General features: G+C 36.8%; 2 protein-coding genes across 2 annotated transcripts in view; one reads left to right on the forward strand and one right to left on the reverse strand.

Moving 5' to 3' along the window:
* The window catches only part of LOC110464471 (acetylcholine receptor subunit alpha-like), a 106568-nt gene extending 99616 nt beyond the window's left edge, over positions 1-6952 (reverse strand). The window contains exon 1 of the mRNA XM_021519708.1: positions 6896-6952. Within this exon, the coding sequence (XP_021375383.1) occupies positions 6896-6952 (57 nt within the window). The remainder of the gene's footprint in view (positions 1-6895) is intronic.
* A 3122-nt stretch (positions 6953-10074) lies between these two features.
* Positions 10075-15790, forward strand: part of LOC110464472 — a 12118-nt gene continuing 6402 nt past the window's right edge. Inside the window, exon 1 of the mRNA XM_021519709.1 lies at positions 10075-10087. Coding sequence (XP_021375384.1) covers positions 10075-10087 — 13 coding nt within the window. The remainder of the gene's footprint in view (positions 10088-15790) is intronic.

Below are 15790 nucleotides of genomic sequence, written 5' to 3' on the forward strand. Positions count from 1 at the left end.
TACATAACAGCCGCTATAGTGTATATCGCCATGTATGTAACGCGACACCATATTAAATATCAACATATACATAACAGCCGCTATAGTGTATATCGCCATGCATGTAACGCGACACCATATTAAATATCAACATATACATAACAGTCGCTATAGTGTATATCGCCATGTATGTAACGCGACACCATAGTAAGTATCGTCATGTACATAACAGCCGCTATAGTGTATATCGCCATGTATGTAACGCGACACCAAAGTAAATATCAACATATACATAACAGCCGCTATAGTGTATGTAACGCGACACCATATTAAATATCGTCATGTACATAACAGCCGCTATAGTGTATATCGCCATGCATGTAACGCGACACCATATTAAATTTCAACATATACATAACAGTCGCTATAGTGTATATCGCCATGTATGTAACGCGACACCATATTAAATATCAACATATACATAACAGCCGCTATAGTATATGTAACGCGACACCATATTAAATATCGTCATGTATAGGCACGACATTGTACGACAAATCGTCATATGTGAAACACCACCCTGTACTTAAAATCATCGTGAAAGTAACATCATAACGTATCTAATATCTTCATATACATGTATGTAACAGCCATATATTCCAATAGGATGCAAGGAAATAGACAAAAGTTTAAAACAGAACCGAAAATAACGAGTGTGAAATGAAGAGTCTGTATTATAAAACCAATGCATTAAATGTTATATCGGAACAATACAATGAATGGATACCATGGATGTCGTATTAGAGATTTACTTTTTAGTGTGCTTTTCGGCTGATCAATGCTAAACACAGGCTTAACTTTCTTACCGACTTTATCAGAATAATTTTACTTTCTCTCTCTCCTTCTTTTCTGCTGCGTCCTAAGGGAATAAAATGTGAAAAACACGAATGTATCTGACTTAAAGCAAATGGGATAGCCAGATACGGATCAATCGCAATCCCCGGAATGCTTAATCTTTTATTTCGCCTATCTTACTGACAATAAACGTTCTAAGGCGGACGTAAAATGCAATTCTAATGGACATGTTACATAACGTGTTGAAAGCTTCGTTAAATTTTTGCTGAAACGTCGAAACGTTGCAGGTTCTACCGCTGGGAACAGCTCTCAGCACGCGTCTTTTGTTTATGCGTAAATGGTCGTCCGCAAACCGGAAAGACAATTGTGAAGAGCTTCCGTCTCCAAATAAGTGACGGCGCGAATACAGGAACTATATTTTTGGTATTGTCACAAACGACAACAGATTAATTAATACAGGAACAGTCGCCAGTATAGGCGTTCTTAATGTCACCGTAGATTGTGTACGGATTCCTTGTGTCCTTAAACAAATCTTGACTGCTCACGATTTAAAAGAAATGGATCAGTTAGCACCAATGGTTATATAAAGGGGTTTTTTGTAATCTGATTAATTCACCGCAAAAATCAAACCCAAACCCAACCCGCAAAAATCACCTTGAGAGCTCAGTTATATAACATTACGCAAGCTAGAAGGAGAATTAATTTTAAAAAAATATCAGTGTTTGTTTAATTAAAGTCAACATGTTAATATTAATCTGTTTATGGACCTCTTCATAAATGTCAAGATGACAACTATCACATTCCTCACTTAAAGCTAGAAGTTGTAGTCATACTTTTTTTTTTCAACAGCATTCGTATATTTCGGTAGGCATAACTATGGTATGTCTGATCAAGCACAAAGTGCATACGAGCTGTCTTTTCTAAACGGTCTGCTCAATTAAGTTTGGGACTTTGATTTGTTAACGATAGACCAATGTCATGCCAGAATGTGTTTTTTTGGTTTAAATGTTGAATTATACTTATATTATGGTCTTTGTTTGCATCGTTAAAAGACCGACAAATAAAGAATCAGCTATACATTTTTTGAATCAGTCAAAGTCATGATATATAGTAAAACCGCTAATCATAGAGATTAACGAAAAGTTTGGTAATACCTTTATAAGGTCAAACCCAAAAAATCAAAACGTCAAATCTTAAATAGCATACCTCTACCAAGTCTAAATAGCATACCTCTACCAAGCCCAAATGGCATACCTCTACCAAGTCCAAATGGCATCCCTCTACCAAGTCTAAATAGCATACATCTACCAAGTCTAAATAGTATACCTCTACCAAGTCTAAATAGCATACCTCTACCAAGTCTAAATAGCATACCTCTACCAAGTCTAAATAGCATACATCTACCAAGTCTAAATAGCATACATCTACCAAGTCTAAATAGTATACCTCTACCAAGTCTAAATAGCATACCTCTACCAAATCTAAATGGCATACCTCTACCAAGTCTAAATAGCAAGACATATTCTTCACAAGAAGTATTAAAAAAATGAAAGGTTTATCAATATTTGAAATCCATTAATTCATTGTAATGTGACATATATTTGTTATAGTTTACCCGACTAAAACTGGATGCTTGGCATTGCCGAATAAACATTCATGCATTAGACATTTCCACGTACAGAATGTAGGTACATTTTGATAGTAAATCTACAATTTGAACTGTATGGCAACACTAATAATTAAGACTGTTGGAATGCTTCAGACCGAGAGATAGAATTTTCGCTTATTTCATTTGAACATATTTTAATGAGTAAACAATAGGATTGAACAGCAGGCTAGGCCTATATAAGTTCTCTCCTTAGGTTGACATGACAAAGACAAAGATGAATGAAACGGTTAGTAAGAAAATATTGATGCAAATTACATATAAGTAGCATAGATCCCCAGTCTACATATAGCAGATGGTATAGGGGAGATAATTCCACGTCTGTTTCAATTACATGTAAATATTTAATTGATATTTTTAGCTATACAATGCTCTTATTAAAAGGTCAATCAAAATTAATTAATAATAGGAAAGCAATGCACTAATGATATATTAAACAGAGAAATTGCTACAATTGTAAAAAAAAAATTGCAAGTCATCAATGCCCCCTGTTCATACCCTGCTGCTGTTGAATGAAATAGTTAAAAGTATAGAACCATTTAGTATCAATATATATCAATGGTAGGAATGATAAAAAGTAAGGGATACAACAACATCAGCTGCGAGTCTGATGCTGCCATCTTTTTACTAGCTCGAAATGGAGAGCGGCTAAATTTCGAGGTTCTACATTTTCTGGAATGTGAAGCTGCAGTAAGTGAACGTCGAACTTGACAGGAAACCAGAAGTGGCTTGAAAGGACGAAACAATTCGATATGGTAGTGAAATGTTCGACTGCATTTCATATACATGTATGACGGGACCACATGCATGTGTGATCCACGTTGATTTGTACCGGGGGTTGATACCGACACAAGAGGCAGAATGGGTAGCTGGATGGAGAATTTCTAGGGCAGTACATGACTTGTCACTACCGCTAGTAACAATTGATAACACTTTACTGATTGATTGTTTTTGATGCTTGAAAATAAAAAAAATCTCACAATAAGTGGTATCTTTTATTTTTAAAGATGTCAATAGTTAACTTCTTTCGCAAAATCCGAAATATGTATTCATACGCACAGGCATGAATCTGGTCAATTTCATCGGCAAATGAAAGTGGTAAAATTTGGTAGTTGTATTTTAGTCAAACTTGAACAGAAATTAATATATATTTCTAGTGATTGTATTTGTGTCGACAATATGCTTCTATTGTGAAAGAGTTGACAATATAAACCTAATTAAATCCCCTTGTCGCGTTTGTTGCGTCTCTATTTCTCTATGTCTTACACTATTCTTTGTTGGCGTTAAATGACTCAAAGTAATGACGGGTCATAAAATTATGTAATAAGATAAACAGATAAATATAATATCGTATGATGCATGCTACGCCTGTATGCGACTATGGGGACAGTTTGGAAGACCCTTTTGTGTTATGGTTGCCATTGCAATAAGACTTATTTAAAACAAAATGAAACCGGAAGATTAACCTTATACAAATAAGGTTAATCTCCCGGTTTCATTGATTTTTTTAATTATTAAAGTTAAAGCACATTAAAGTTAATTTTGCCAAGAAGAATTTTGCCATTTATACACACAATTATGTTCGATTGAATAAGATTTACGAATTAAATATCGATCGCATTATCATATCATTGCTTTTTGTTTCATGGTCACCATATCGTAGTGACTTATTTTGGTTTATTACATACTTACTAATAAATACGGGGATTTTGTATATGCGATGCGACACACTTGCTCTAACCCATATCAGCCCCCGCCGTATAACCCCCCAAAACCCGTATCAGCCCCCGCCGGATCACACCCCAAAACCCGTATCAGCCCGCCTTCGGCCCTTGGGCTGATATTGCAGTCTCGGGTTGATACTGGGTGTGATATGGAAAAAGGCATGTATTATTCTCTATTTATCATATCAATATATTTTGTTTTGTTTTATTGGTTAGTTCACATATTCTGGTTTTCATTACAACAACGATGTACATTTTGTAGTTTAATTCCACCTATATGTCGAATCATGAACCCGGAGTCAGCTATCTTTTTACGTCACTTAACGTATACACTGAATGTTTGATAATGTACCTATATACTATTTAGAATTATTTGTACCATAAACCTCCAACACAATTGAAGAAAGTATTGCAAAACGTTGTATGATTGTTTTCACTGTACTTTTATACTAAATATTCCTAAAGTTTGTATTAGATTTTGTATTCAACATTTCTTTTGTTCAATATTTTACCGACTGGTTATCGCTGTATATACATGTAGGTCTACGTGCTGTTTTTGAATTCGATATATAAACCAAAATAGTAGATATATAGTCCTCAGAACGCGCCATATAGCGGTATCTGTATCTGTCTTTAAGGTTCCGGGTAAAATTCATAAATTGAATACGGTTTCGTGTTTAACAACGCAAAAGAGAAACACACCCGTAAGTAAAAGAGAAAAGCTCTGAATATTTCAAGGGAACTAAGAACAATCATGTTTTCTCCAGTGTCCTGTAGGTGGTCTTAGACGTAAGTAGGCAACTCATTACAGTGGTCGACTATAATGATACAGTATAAAGCAAGCGATCCCTCTTGTCTGGTCCAAACCTTACCGCAGTTCCAACGTATTGCCAGCAGAATTGGGTTAGTAAACTATGTTAAAGTAAATTCATCGCAGGCGTTCTGGCTCTACACAATAGCAGAATTGGGTTAGTAAACTATGTTAAAGTAAATTCATCGCGGGAGTTCTGGCTCTACACAATAGCAGAATAAAAGAATAACGCCACTAACGGCAACTACCAGCGCAACGATTGACGGACCACAGGACGATATCCACTCTTTTGCAAAGCCCATTGTTCTGAAACTTTATCAAAGCGTGATCACTATCCATCCCCAATAGAATTTGAACGTTGAATAAGAAGCCCAAATGTCATGCGTGCGATGTCTTTTCTTCGTTCTATTGCGAAATTATTCTCTTCAATAAGACACAATCACAAAGATGATCTGAAAGTCACGGCACTATCCTATAAACCCGGTTAGGCAAGGGGCATACAGAAAAACAATACAGAATGTGTTTACTACATCGCCTGCATATATAATATCACATCATCCGATCCGCCATATTGATAGGGTTCATAGCGGCAATGCACATCTTTTCTGATCTCTTCTATCTATTTTGTCCATGACATCTGATGCCGATGTCATACATATTTAAGACGAGGGAACGGTTGTTATCATTCGATATCCCTCCTAACAGTCCATAGGCCTGTTTTACACAGGAAGCTGTACAAGGTATGCCAATATTTCAGGTAAATTCAGCAGCATCTAAAAGCTTCTATCATGAAATAAAACATGTAATATTAGACTTTGACGTGCTATCATTATCAAGATGTGCCATAACAGAAAAAAAACGGGGGGTTTTATAGAACATTAAATAATGTCGCAGTATGATATATAAATTACTTTGTCTTTCTATCTATCTATATGAAATGCTTTATAAATTACTTCGTCTTTCTATCTATCTATATGAAATGCTTTATAAATTCCATGATGGTTTTGATGTAGAGTGTGAACGTTTGAAGTGTTTTTGATTTTGGAGACTTAAATTACTTCGATCTGTTCATTCGATCTTTATTTATCTATAACAATCCAATACTTTTTTTTTTATATTATTTGGAATTTATTGTTGTAAAATATCATAATATTACCAATGATACCACAACGTGGATCAGTTAATCAAGTGGCGGGAGGATCACAAAAGGGGATTCTAGTCTTCAGTATTGACATCCTTGTTAACTTATAGCAGATATGCATGTACTTCATACTTATATTAGCAAATAAAGTAATAGATTTGGTCCCGGACAACAGTCAAGTTATTGTCACGTGCGTTGTAACATGTTTGTTTTTTGTTTCAAAACCAGAACATATTTTTCCAGACAGTTTAAACTATAACTTTACTGTTTACTTCCTATGCACCACATTTAGTTATGGCTAGTGAAATTTAGTGTCATTTTTGTATACTAACGGTACAAGTAATGTCTGAATGAAGGACTAATATTTGTTATATCTTAGATGTGTAATCGGCCTTGCGTCATGTATGCGTGCATCTTTCGATAATCGAATGCAACATTCATATATTCGTAAACATTGAATATGACATTGGTATACATAGGAAATAATGTGAAAGAAAAAACATATTTTATTGATTTAAATATGTAAATTTCAATAATAAATATAGGTGTCAAAGTTAACTAAAGCTCAGCTTTCATCCTGAACATGCCACAGCATACATATCCGACAATAGTTTATATATTAGACTGTAAACTTTTTAAATACTTTTGTTTTCTTCCTTGAATAAAAGTTTAAAATACAAAGTTTGCTTTCGACTGCTTTGTATGGTTTGGACTATTACCTGGTAGAGTATAGACAGAACGGCCACAACGTTATGTTCGCTTCTCGTTGGAGTCATGCCGGCTTCCTTTGATTGATGAACTAGGTTACATTATTAACGTTATATAATGGAATAGGCGAACCTTTCCCTCATGTTTCATACAAACAAATAGCTTGTTATAATTATATTACGAAATCTTTTCAGTTTCATTTCCATGAAAGTGAAAAATTCCGTGTTGACTCATTAAGGGGAATCGATATATCTCGCTGATTCAGAGCCAACACTTGTAGCTTGAGGTTGACGATGTTCTTTTCAATTTGCGTTTTTAAATGAGTTTGTGAGCAACACTGCAACATGAATACCGTTTTGAAATGATGTTTGATTTTAGAAACCATGCAAATGATAATCAACGCTACACCCCATAAAAACGTAACTGACATCAGCCAGAATAATCTTTTCACCGTAATTCACCTATAAATGATACCGTTGGAAGCAAGGTCCCACTACAAAGAGAACACAATACGTCTCAAGCACACACACAGGCATACACTCATAGGGAGATATTAGCCAGGTGGCATAGGACTAGTAGTTAGCGCCTGATAAGGCAGCTCCTGCGAAATCCTCAATATTGTATTGATTAATATATAGGCTAATTGTATTGACTGTATTAAAATTGTATATCTATGTACTGTAAAGCGCTTTAGAGTGGCTTATGTTAGCTAGATAAGGCGCTATATCAAATGCTGTATAGTAGTAGTAATATTGTAACAGCAGCTTTATCGGTTCTGATACAATTAAAGTCAACATCATATAAACACGACCATACAACTGAGGTCTACATCATATAAACACGACCATACAACTGAGGTCTACATCATATAAACACGACCATACAACTGAGGTCTACATCATATAAACACGACCATACAACTGAGGTCTACATCATATAAACACGACCATACAACTGAGGTCTACATCATATAAACACGACCATACAACTGAGGTCTACATCATATAAACACGACCATACAACTGAGGTCTACATCATATAAACACGACCATACAACTGAGGTCTACATCATATAAACACGACCATACAACTGAGGTCTACATCATATAAACACGACCATACAACTGAGGTCTACATCATATAAACACGACCATACAAATGAGGTCTACATCATATAAACACGACCATATAACTGAATTATACATCATATAAACACGACAATACAACTGAAGTCTTAATCATATAAACACGACAATACAACTGAGGTCTACATCATATAAACACGACCATACAACTGAGGGCTACATCATATAAACACGACCATATAACTGAGTTATACATCATATAAACACGACAATACAACTGAAGTCTTAATCATATAAACACGACAATACAACTGAGGTCTACATCATATAAACACGACCATACAACTGTAGTCTTTATCATATAAACACGACCATACAACTGAAGTCTATATCATATAAACACGACCATACAACTGAAGTCTATATCATATAAACACGACCATACAACTAAAGTCTACATCATATAAACACGACCATATAACTGAGGTCAAAATCATATAAACACGACCATACAACTGAAGTCTACATCATATAAACACGACCATATAACTGAGGTCTACATCATATAAACACGACCATACAACTGAAGTCTTTATCATATAAACACGACCATACAACTGAAGTCTACATCATATAAACACGACCATACAACTGAAGTCTACATCATATAAACACGACCATACAACTGAGGTTTACATCATATAAACACGACCATACAACTGAGGTCTACATCATATAAACACGACCATATAACTGAAGTCTATATCATATAAACACGACTCTACAACTGAGGCATTGGGTCTGCTTGGTGACAACCGGAAAGAAACAGAAACCCGAGAAGGTAGGAAATTCACCAGATCAGAAAGGAAGCAGTCGGAGTCCAATAAATAAATCGACAATCACAGTCTATGCCACACAGAAAAAATCATGTAATTAAATGGAATAACTCCGAAGTTTTAGACAGAGAGAGCAATCTGTTCAAGCGGCAGATAAAGGAAGCCATCTGGATACGCCTTAGTGGGCCAGATTTAAATCGAAACGAGGGGGCTCAAAGTCTCTCGCACAACTATGACCAAGTATTAAACAACGCGTAGCTGAATCGAGTCATTTTGGTACATATATAACAACTATTGTACATACGCTTACAGCGTAGCCGAAATCGACATCGATTTTGTGGACAACTCGTACACATTTCACACCTCTGTATGTATACGCTTCACTGGTCATTTGTCTGATGAAAATAACAGTGTACATATCGTACTAGTCATCGAAACGTCACATACAAAATTGTATTGGTTGTGTAAAAAGAACTTTTCATAATCCATACTTACCAACGTGAAGAAAATGTATAGAAAAAGACTAGCCCACATATTAGAGAAATGATTACAATAGACAGGTTATGTGATATAATCCTTAGTATACATATTTATACCAAAGGAATCACGTCATAAAAAAGTATTATAATGAAGTACACGTATCAAGGCGGGCATACACACGTGTTGTTTGATATAGCATTGTTCGATATGCAGCACAACTGTTGAAACGTCAGCGTTGACACTTATAGGTGTTAATGTATTGGTCCAGAGTGTACAAGTATTATGAAGTGATAGAAAAGACTGACGTCGCGAGGATTTGGTGGATCTGCAGAAAACCGAAATAAAGATATACGTATGCTGGTGAAGGTTGTGGTATTTGAGTGTTAATCGAGTACTGATTAAATACAGAAGAAGTTTTATTGCAGTGCTGACTGCAAAATAAATTAAAATGTAAGAAAACTAAGATAATACAGAACAACTTCAATTGTGTAATAGACATGTAACATTGTCGGCATTCGTTGAATTCCTCCGATTCAGTAGTATCTCGGATAATGTGGGCTTTCTATCAATAACATATCCTAGTTATCTTTATTTAAATGAAAATGCTAGCAGATAGTATCAGTAATGCTTACAGTGCACTGTCTCTTAGCTTTACTTGTCTAACGCCTTACTACAATTGTACTTATTATTGGAAATCAAACTCGTGCATTGTCCGTATATAAACCTACATGATATCTGGCGGAGGTACAGAACCAGTTTGAAGGATTGCTAAGCAACGAAAGAATCATCATGTCGGATGGAGGTAATACTTCCATGTTATGTAATGCCACGAAAAGCAAGCGCTGCACATCATACAGAAAATCGTTTACCCTGTGATTTGCATTTATTGTCCAATTCTAACAGAGTTGGTGTGAACGAGACTGTTCTGTCACGTGAGTCCTTCACACAGTATTTGTCACTGAGAGCACTGTTAAACGCGACATATGGGGGCCCTGATAACATACTAAGCAGACATGGAATAGGGATTGGGGAATGGCTCAGACGTGGTACTGAATAAGCACAAGTCACATACACATTCTTCCCCTGGAAAGCTAAACTAGTAGTCACGATCTAGATTTAAAACATATTGTTTTTAATTAAAAAAAGATTCGTTAAAATAAATCCAGGTGCGCAAAACAGCTTAGCTCTAAGAACAATGGTAGGCCAAAAGCTGTAATAAGAATGTAGCTCTCGGACGGCGACGCTCTTTAATAGAAACACACGCGTAAAGAGTAACTTCCCTTGTAGTAGCATATGCATGCTTAAAGAGTTACTCCTTTATTTTTTTCGAATTCTTAAGGGGCGCTAAGCGCCGTAGGGGTTTAATCTGTAATTAACCCTTTGCCCACTTTCGGTTTTTCAAAATGTTTGACAGCCTTCTGGGAAAGTCAGGCCGTAAACTACATGTATATAAAAACATATGAGAGTAAACCCATATGTATTACATTTGGAGGTAAAATAACAAAAATTCTCCATTTGTTAAAAACACATTTCTATTGCAATGAATACTAGTAGTATAAACGAACTATGATATGATATCTCTCGCAGTAATGTCCAAAAAGAAAGGTACATTCGTTTCACTGCGGAGATTTTCAGTTTCAAGTTTAAAGGAAGCGACGGCAGAATAAGTTGTTGTGTGGTTCCACCTTTGCTACAGACATGCACCACATGGTATTCACTGAAGAACTAATATCATCTCTGTTGTGGACATCTTACCAGATAAAAGCAGCAAACGTGGCATTGAGAAACCCATTCAAAATGGTGTTGTCTGTCTAGCGTGACGTCATTTTAACTAAGAAGACGGCATATATTTTATCCAAACGTAAATTGTCAAAAGAAATATTTGTAGAATTCGCAGCAGGTATGTATGATATTTTATGTAAATCACGCATTGTCTCTTCCCTCCCACAGAAGATGGCATTATTACCAGATTGTTGACATTTAAATGTGCATCTAAAATGTACATTGCGAGCTATGGGACAATTATTGAGTTACAATAGTGGAACATGTAAGGACATTGAGCGTGAACGGCATATTCTCAACGGCCTTGAAATCAACGTTATTGACGAATATAGTCGAAGAATACATTCAAGTATGCAGGATCTGGTTTCTTGGGGTGTTGGACCGTAATTAAATGAGTTTCATAAAACAATTTGGTGTCCAGCAGCTTTGCTCCTTTTTTCTTGTTTTATCGTCCAGAAGTTGCCGTCCTATGGGGAACAGGAAGTATACACTCATTTTAAAGACAAAATTGTTTCAATATACACATACATCTACATTTACTGAAAACAACCTTCACAATTTTTTTAATACTGTTATGTTAAGAGAAAAATTGATACGAAATGCGAAGTATAAGTTCCTCCTTTGGGGTGTTCTCGAGAGAGTTAGATGCAACTTTGTCATTTATTGCTTGGTTAAATAAAGAAACGCAATGTAAACGTCAATTCGATATAAAAATGTTTGTTATATTTCTATATTATCAGAGTTTTGAATAAACATGATGACACTTTGAGAGCCATTCTGTTTAGAATGTATCTTACCGTGACGTCACGAATATTTAAAATCGTCATTCATCGGTTATTTCCGGAAGGATGAAAAATAACTTGAAAATCTAGGATCTGATGTTCGTTGTGTTTTCTTCCACCCTTTACAGATGTGTCTGCCATTTTAGTCGGGAAAGATCAGCTTGTCAACCCCTAGGGGGATATAGCCTCGTGCCGATTAGCAGGTGTTCAATTGTAACGTCATTAAAATACGTCATCGGTAATTGTGACGTCGTCAAAAAAGAATGACGATGTGCAACCCCGCATGTGTTTTTGTTTACAAACATGGCAGACCACTGTCGATGAAGTTGTGACTAAAATGATAGGATGGGAGAAAAATAATCATCCCCTACCTTGAGAGTGTCACAGAGAAATCTGCAACCCTCGGGTGATTTATTTGGTTGTCTAACCATCGGCAGAGCCTCGGGTTAGACAACCAAAAAACATCACCCTTGGGATGGAGATTTCTCTGTCATACCCTCAAAGTAGGGGAAGATTATATTAATCTTTATACATGTGTAGCAGGACTGATTTTTTTTATCTGTTTTTGCCGCAGGCTCAAAAAGTAAAAAATAGATAGTTTCTGGTAATTTGTTTTTACATCAACCTGGTAAATATTCCTATCGGGAAATATCAAACAGATTTTTTTTTTTTCAACTTGTATTAATAATTACTTTTGTGTCCTGATGGAAGTACGTAGAGGGTCTAAATCTTGTTGTGGGAGGAGCCGGAGTATCCGTGAAAATCCACGTTCTCGGGCAGGTGACGGAGATTGAACCCCAGCGATTTTGGGGAAGACGAGCGCGCTATCCATTGCGCAACCCAAGCCACCATATACGTTACACACAGACAAAAATAAAATGGTGCATTTGATTCAAAATGTATATCGTTAATACCAATCATCTGTGCCGGGGTAAGTCCGGCCACTTCTAATATTTTTGGTCTTGAGCAAATATTTTCCATTTTGGGGATCTTAGCAGTTGGCTGGGAGGGACATTCACACGTAAAATAATTTTGAGGAAATCTTAAAATTACTATAAAAGGGTAAAAGTTACTTTTGGGAGATTACAACAAATATGTTCTTGTTTCTCAAACTTTTTGCAAATCGAGTTTCTACTTATTGGTGTCTCGACGACAGCGTCACATGATGATGCATATACAGGCCTATCGAAGCACAGCGTCACATCAGGCCTATCGTAGCACAGCGTCACATGATGATTATATACAGGCCTATCGTAGCACAGCGTCACATCAGGCCTATCGTAGCACAGCGTCACATGATGATGCATATACAGGCCTATCGTAGCACAGCGTCACATGATGATGTATATACAGGCCTATCGTAGCACAGCGTCACATGATGATGTATATACAGGCCTATCGTAGCACAGCGTCACATGATGATGTATATACAGGCCTATCGTAGCACAGCGTCACATGATGATGTATATACAGGCCTATCGTAGCACAGCGTCACATGATGATGTATATACAGGCCTATCGTAGCACAGCGTCACATGATGATGTATATACAGGCCTATCGTAGCACAGCGTCACATGATGATGTATATACAGGCCTATCGTAGCACAGCGTCACATGATGATGTATATACAGGCCTATCGTAGCACAGCGTCACATGATGATGTATATACAGGCCTATCGTAGCACAGCGTCACATGATGATGTATATACAGGCCTATCGTAGCACAGCGTCACATGATGATGTATATACAGGCCTATCGTAGCACAGCGTCACATGATGATGTATATACAGGCCTATCGTAGCACAGCGTCACATGATGATGTATATACAGGCCTATCGTAGCACAGCGTCACATGATGATGTATATACAGGCCTATCGTAGCACAGCGTCACATGATGATGTATATACAGGCCTATCGTAGCACAGCGTCACATGATGATGTATATACAGGCCTATCGTAGCACAGCGTCACATGATGATGTATATACAGGCCTATCGTAGCACAGCGTCACATGATGATGTATATACAGGCCTATCGTAGCACAGCGTCACATGATGATGTATATACAGGCCTATCGTAGCACAGCGTCACATGATGATGTATATACAGGCCTATCGTAGCACAGCGTCACATGATGATGTATATACAGGCCTATCGTAGCACAGCGTCACATGATGATGTATATACAGGCCTATCGTAGCACAGCGTCACATGATGATGTATATACAGGCCTATCGTAGCACAGCGTCACATGATGATGTATATACAGGCCTATCGTAGCACAGCGTCACATGATGATGTATATACAGGCCTATCGTAGCACAGCGTCACATGATGATGTATATACAGGCCTATCGTAGCACAGCGTCACATGATGATGTATATAAAGGCCTATCGTAGCACAGCGTCACATGATGATGTATATACAGGCCTATCGTAGCACAGCGTCACATGTTGATGTATATAAAGGCCTATCGTAGCACAGCGTCACATGATGATGTATATACAGGCCTATCGTAGCACAGCGTCACATGATGATGTATATAAATGCCTATCGTAGCACAGCGTCACATGTTGATGTATATAAATGCCTATCGTAGCACTTTGTGGCAGATTCGGACCACGATACCAGGGCAAACCGTGAAATGTTGGAGAAAATCTGACGTTGCGTGTTTCATAACGTCAGAATTAAACCGACTCCAGGGCGAGGATATTTCGATTATTCAATCTACCGACAGAAAAGGCTAAATAGTTCTTTAAATACCGACGTGTTTGCCTTTTTATGATTATTTATAACGTATAAGACGTGAAGTTTTTTTTCCAAATGGTGTATATTGCCCAGAACGACTTCTGGGGTAAAAATGGTTCGAACTCGCCCAGGTCTGCCCTGATTTTTATGTTGGTCTTAAAATCTCTTTAGTGCTTGTGTCTTATCGTTATTTCTCGACTTGTAGACTGTAGATAAATCTTATCTCATTCTTCTTTGATTCGCTCTTTTCATGCTTTGCCTTTTAATGTTATACTATATTTATTTATATGATATATGAAAAATAATGCGCGTTAAAATCAATGCCGAAGAATTTGAAGGATATAACTGGCAACTCTCAAAACACCGAACACGACAGCCCTCATAAGAGCTAACGCGCTAAATCTGAGACCACCGAACACGGCAATAATCCACAGGAAACATTAACCGAACTTTGGAAAATGTCCCTTTTGTGATTAACGAGATAACGCACACATAATGTGCAGCAGAAGTTTGACCTTCTAAGTTACGTAAGTAGTGGACATTTGTTTAGACCAATGTACGTAACTGCCCTTATTATATTCCAGTATCCAATGCCTTTATCTTGAGCATACATTATACGTTAACTCCTAATCGCTACACTAATAGTGATGTAATTATCTAATCATAGAACTGAAGCATATTACACCATTTACAGCTCCACAGAGAAAATTGTTGTGCAATCATGATGATAATATGTCTCTCTTCTGCCTGAGTGATATCGGTAAAATGGTTATTATATACATATGAGTACAGCTGCAATAGTAAGTATTTGTTCAATGATAGGAAATATCTTCGTTTGAGTAAGGTAATTACCATTGATTTCTTTTCCTTCAGGTTAAGTTACCGGAATTCCATTTAAGTTACAAACTGAATTCTTTCACAGGTATTAATACAGATATATCGCTATTTGGCCCTTAAATCGTTGGTGTGAATTTGGGGGCGAATAGCTTTCTATTCAATTCTGATGTTAAATTAGGTATTCAATCTATATGTGACGTCCTGTGCTCAACTGTACAATACTATCGTTTCTGTATGGTAAGTCGTGTTGTTGAGTTTGAGCCATGGTAATGTTGTTTGGCTTTCTGCTTCGACAAGGTTAATTGTACGGTGTGTCGTGGTGTTGAGTTTGAGCCATGGTAATGTTGTTTG

The sequence above is a fragment of the Mizuhopecten yessoensis genome, unplaced genomic scaffold (assembly GCF_002113885.1).
Source record: "Mizuhopecten yessoensis strain PY_sf001 unplaced genomic scaffold, ASM211388v2 scaffold10991, whole genome shotgun sequence".
Classification (NCBI taxonomy): domain Eukaryota; kingdom Metazoa; phylum Mollusca; class Bivalvia; order Pectinida; family Pectinidae; genus Mizuhopecten; species Mizuhopecten yessoensis.